At 39.2% G+C, this 5,121-nt stretch overlaps 1 protein-coding gene across 1 annotated transcript; it reads left to right on the plus strand.

The window, feature by feature from the left end:
• LOC115971557 (oxalate--CoA ligase-like) lies at window positions 1–2,985 on the plus strand. Its single transcript, XM_031091550.1, has 4 exons — window positions 1–447; window positions 552–1,602; window positions 2,306–2,409; window positions 2,507–2,985. The coding sequence occupies exons 1-4, from the start codon at window positions 247–249 to the stop codon at window positions 2,723–2,725; spliced, it is 1,575 nt and encodes a 524-aa protein (XP_030947410.1). The 5' UTR covers window positions 1–246; the 3' UTR covers window positions 2,726–2,985.
• The last annotated feature ends 2,136 nt before the right edge of the window (window positions 2,986–5,121 follow it).

Genomic DNA, 5,121 nt, shown 5'->3' on the forward strand with positions numbered 1-5,121 from the left:
CTCTGATCAAAACTGACCGACTCAGAAACCTCCAAAATGCCATTCAAATCTGCCACGTGTCCCATTACCTCCTTTCCCAGCTCCAACCTTCCCTTCCCCTAAAGCCCGCCTACACACTCTTACCGCCCTCTCCTGTCCTGTATATATAACCCTTCGTTCCCATCAGGAGTCACCAATTCCTATATTTATATTTCTCACAATCAATTTCACACTCACATCAAAATACACACACACACACAAACAGAAATGGAAAATCTAACTCTCACAGGATTGTTGAACAAAGCCGCGTTGGAATTCCCAACTCGCCGAGCCCTTTCCGTCTCTGGAAAACTCGATTTGACTCACTCCCAATTACAACACCTCGTCGATCACGCCGCCTCTCTCTTACTCGCCTCCGGAATCCACCCCGGCGATGTCGTCGCTCTCTCTTTTCCCAACACTATCGAGGTCCACACTCAATTTTCTTTCTTGTTTTCCTTCATTTTCCCGCTAACCAAACACAATAAACAACAATTAAAATTTTAACTTCTTTTGTTTTTGGGTTTGTGCAGTTTGTGGTGATGTTCTTGGCTGTGATTCGATGCCGAGCCATAGCGGCGCCGCTGAACCAGGCTTACACGGCGGAGGAGTTCGAGTTTTACCTTTCCGACTCCGAGTCGAAGCTTTTGATTACACCCAAAGAAGGACTTCAACCGGCCCAATCCGCCGCTTCCAAGCTCAAACTCCCTCAAGTGACCGCCGCGCTCTCAGACGGCGCGTCGAGTATCAGCATCGGCAACTCTGTTTCCACCGATTCCAACTCCGAGTCGGTTAAGGAACTCGTGAACGATCCGTCCGACGTGGCACTCTTCTTGCACACCTCAGGCACCACGAGCCGACCCAAGGGCGTGCCTTTGACTCAGCTCAACCTAGCTTCTTCGGTCCGGAACATCAAATCGGTGTACAGACTCAGTGAGTCCGACTCGACCGTGTTGGTCCTACCTCTATTCCACGTCCACGGGTTAATCGCCGGGTTACTGAGTTCACTCGTTTCCGGCGCCGCCGCCACTCTTCCATCCGCCGGCCGGTTCTCCGCTTCAACTTTCTGGTCCGACATGCGCGCTTACAACGCCACGTGGTACACCGCTGTCCCCACCATCCACCAAATCATCTTGGATCGCCACCTCAGCAAACCCGAACCGTCGTACCCGAAGCTCCGATTCATTCGTAGCTGCAGCGCTCCACTGGCTCCAATAGTGTTGGCTCGGCTCGAGGAATCGTTCGGCGCGCCGGTTCTAGAAGCTTATGCGATGACTGAAGCTTCTCATTTGATGGCTTCAAACCCGTTGCCCGAAGATGGTGGGCACAAAGCCGGGTCGGTGGGTCGACCCGTGGGTCAGGAGATGTCGGTTTTGGATGAAAATGGGGTCCCACAAAAAGAAGGTGTTACCGGTGAGGTTTGTATTAGGGGACCCAATGTGACAAAGGGTTACAAGAACAATCCAGAGGCTAATAAGGTTGCTTTTCAATTCGGGTGGTTCCATACCGGTGATCTCGGGTTTTTGGACTCCGATGGGTATTTGCACCTTGTGGGTCGGATCAAGGAGCTCATTAACCGTGGAGGTATTTTCTTTTACGTTAATATAACCTATTTCTCACATGTGTTTATAGTTTATGCAATATTTATATTAGTAAATTAAGATTTGACGGCTAGATGCTACAATTATAGATATATTAATAACATAAGATATGACAACTATATGATACGATAAGATTAGCCATGATACCCTTTTTATCATGATAATAATTTTTTATAATTAGGTTAAAACAATAATTATTAATTATTTTTTGTGTGGTAAAAACATTAGAAAAACCTCTCTAAACTTTACTAATTAAACTAACTTAAATATGCTTTTCATTAAATTTGATTATTCTACTTGATAGTAGATAACAAATGATAAATGGCATGCATGAAACATGACTAAAAGAGTCTTAGTTGAACTAACTAGAACATACTTACCATTAAATTTGATTATTCATTTATTCTACCAGGTAACATGTGATAGATGAAATGCATGAAACGCATACATGACTAAAGAGTAAAGACCCAAACTTGAGTTGTTAGGTTAGGCATGGATTCGAAATGTGGGGTCAAATGGGAAACTGTGGGTCTATACTCTATAATTTATATTCATAATTGATGCTCGGATATTGGTAGGTATTGCATATGCAATGTCTTTTGTTTGGTACATTGAGTGGGAGTAGTAATAATGCTATATAATTTTTTACTTATGGGTTGTTTTTCTTCTTCTTTTTTGTTGTTTAGGGGAGAAGATATCGCCAATTGAAGTTGATGCAGTGCTTTTACTTCATCCGGATGTTGCTCAGGCTGTTGCCTTTGGAGTCCCTGACGATAAATATGGTGAAGAGGTAAGAAAATTGTCATTCCCTTCAACCCAAACCATTTGAGATTTATATTTTTTGGTGTTAAAAGTTCTAATTGTTTTGATGTTCAATCTTTTTTCAGATTAACTGTGCGATAATTCCTAGAGAAGAGTCGAATATAGATGAGGCAGAAGTGTTGCAATTTTGTAAGAAAAATCTTGCAGCTTTCAAGGTCCCCAAGAAGGTTTTCATCACTGATGCTCTTCCAAAGACTGCTACTGGCAAGATTCAACGCAGGTTGGTAGCAGAGCATTTCCTTGCTCAAATCTCCACTGCCAAAGTTCCCAAGTTTGGAGCTTGATGAGTTTTTCAAACATCATTTGTGGCATGGCTATTATAGTTCAAACGGACTAGTTTCTAGTGCTTGATATTCAAGTATAACAAAATTCTCAATGATAGGAATATGCGGTATGGTTGGTTGATTTAATTTGAGCTCCTCTTCAAATGGTTTGCTGTATTACTTTTTCTTTAGTAAATATGAAGAATGAATTTGTTCCTAAATTCTTTTGACAGCTGTTATTTATATGGTTGAATAAAATTATGAGCAATTTTTACAATTCAGTCTTTGAGCCCTGTCCTGTATGATTTTTTTTATTATGATAAATAGCTAAATATACAAACATGACAGTACGTGTTCCTAATTTTACAATTCAGTCGGTCACTTTTTGATTGACCTCATAAGTGTGTATATTCGAAGCATGGTTATACCAGACCGCAGTAGTGTGTATATTTCAATTTTCAAGCATGGTATCCTTCCTGGCACACAAAATGTAGAGCTGTAAAAGCAATGTTTTATGTTTTTCAGTTTCTAAGATGAATACGGAATACCAAACATGAAACAGCTGAGCTGACATTTTGTGTAACTGTAGAGCTTACTTTTAATTGGATACGTTGGTTCATTTGCACCTCATCCAGCAGGTAGATTCCCCGTGCAAGTAAATGCATGCATTCTTCCAATTAAAAACCTTTTATTTAGAAATAATTCCAAATGATCAGTAATGTTTTTTTAAAAGCAAAAAACATTCATGTTCGTGTCGTTGTCACGGCAAAACAAAATATAGTAACTGAGTAATGCTAAGTCTATAACAGGATTTGTTGGTATATTGTTGTAAAAAATATTGACTTGTTATAATTAAAGTACACGTTTGCATGGTCCAGATCCAGGGAATAAGGGAAACAGGAGGACAACCAAGCCGTAACGGAATGGCAATATGAAATCTAAAATAGAGTTTGTAAAAATTGGAATTGAATACTGAAAGTCGATGGTCATAGGCAAAGCCAATCCCATTACGCAAACACAAATACAAACGTGGTTGGTGAATGGTGATTGCTCGAATTTGAAATAGTGGAGACTTGAGTAAGACTGAGAGTCTGAGAATGATCGAATTTATGGGGTGCACTAACTCTGTCAACTATAAAATATATACTAGGATTACATTTACATCATTTGCTTTGATGCCAGGCCCAGCATCGGTGCTATTTAGGCTTATAAAAAAAGGGGCAAACTCTCTATGACTACGACTATTTGTATTTGATTGGGTGTTTTTGTTTTTGTTTTCTTAAAGGGTGTCTTTGTTTTTATAGGTTTTAAGAACTAACACTAAACAATTATGGTGCAAAATTTGATTTAGTGTTACATCTTAGTTTAGTGTTGGCACACAAGGCAATCAATCTAGCCTTAGAAATGGGACTTTTTCTGCTGTACCTTTGAAGGAGATTATGAAGTTACTATAAAACCTATTAATCAGATAGACTGGATCAGAGTTGTACTTTCTGCAGGTATCTTTTAAAATCAATACCATAAATACTCAACAACCATTAATATTTACACATCTTCGTTAGATTTCATTTCAACTTTTCTAGGCCGGAGTGATGGGACCAAGATTTAATCTTTGAGACAATCTAGAGGTTTACTTGACAAACTTTGTGATTTTTTGAACTGAGTTGCCTTTCACTTTCAGGTTTCAATGATTATTTTGAAATCCCTGTCTAATTCTTTGTAATTTTTTTTTTTAATATTACATTCTCAACAGCAAAACAAATGTCCCTTTGTTGATCGAACATGCATTGGGTCAAGCCAGCTTGGATTGGCAAGTCAAACTCAGCTGACAAATTGCCAGTGTTAGAGATATGTTAGTCCAATGTAATAGGCCCAAGCACAATCCTTCTAGTCTAGGACTAAACCCTGGACTAGACGGATTGAGCTTGGGCCTATTGCATTAGATTAACATATCTCTGATCAGAAGCAAGGACCATGAGACTAATGATTCATTGGCAGATACTAGTGTAGACTTGAGAGACTTTGAATGTGCACACAGGCAGAGACTTCAGTTCACTAAGCAAGAAACTTAAGTGAATGATTCTTTTCCTATGCAGATTCTTTGAAGAAAATACACAAACCGACAAGTGACCACTTTTCATTACACTGAAAAGCTATTTCCTCAAGTCCCTGGTATTCTTTTTAAACTATTTCGTTTCAAACAATTTCAAAATTTTTCTCTTAAACCACACCAAACTTGGTTTTTGAAATTTGAAGCAATCATACATATTCGTACAAGGTTTGCAGATATTCGATCTTCATGTAGAGACAAAGACTTGAGTCATTGTCTATTTTATTGACAATATATATTGCATGGAGGTGGATTGAATTCTTAGTTCCAAAACGTTATTATTCATTTTCTATTTGAAATCTGAGTG

The sequence above is a fragment of the Quercus lobata genome, chromosome 12 (genome assembly GCF_001633185.2).
Source record: "Quercus lobata isolate SW786 chromosome 12, ValleyOak3.0 Primary Assembly, whole genome shotgun sequence".
Classification (NCBI taxonomy): domain Eukaryota; kingdom Viridiplantae; phylum Streptophyta; class Magnoliopsida; order Fagales; family Fagaceae; genus Quercus; species Quercus lobata.

Bases quoted from the DNA above. Each gene is read 5' to 3' on its own strand.
- LOC115971557 (XM_031091550.1), top strand. From the start codon at position 247: ATGGAAAATCTAACTCTCACAGGATTGTTGAACAAAGCCGCGTTGGAA. The intron at 448-551 runs GTCCACACTCAA...GGGTTTGTGCAG, and splicing joins CTTTTCCCAACACTATCGAG to TTTGTGGTGATGTTCTTGGC. The intron at 2,410-2,506 runs GTAAGAAAATTG...ATCTTTTTTCAG, and splicing joins ACGATAAATATGGTGAAGAG to ATTAACTGTGCGATAATTCC.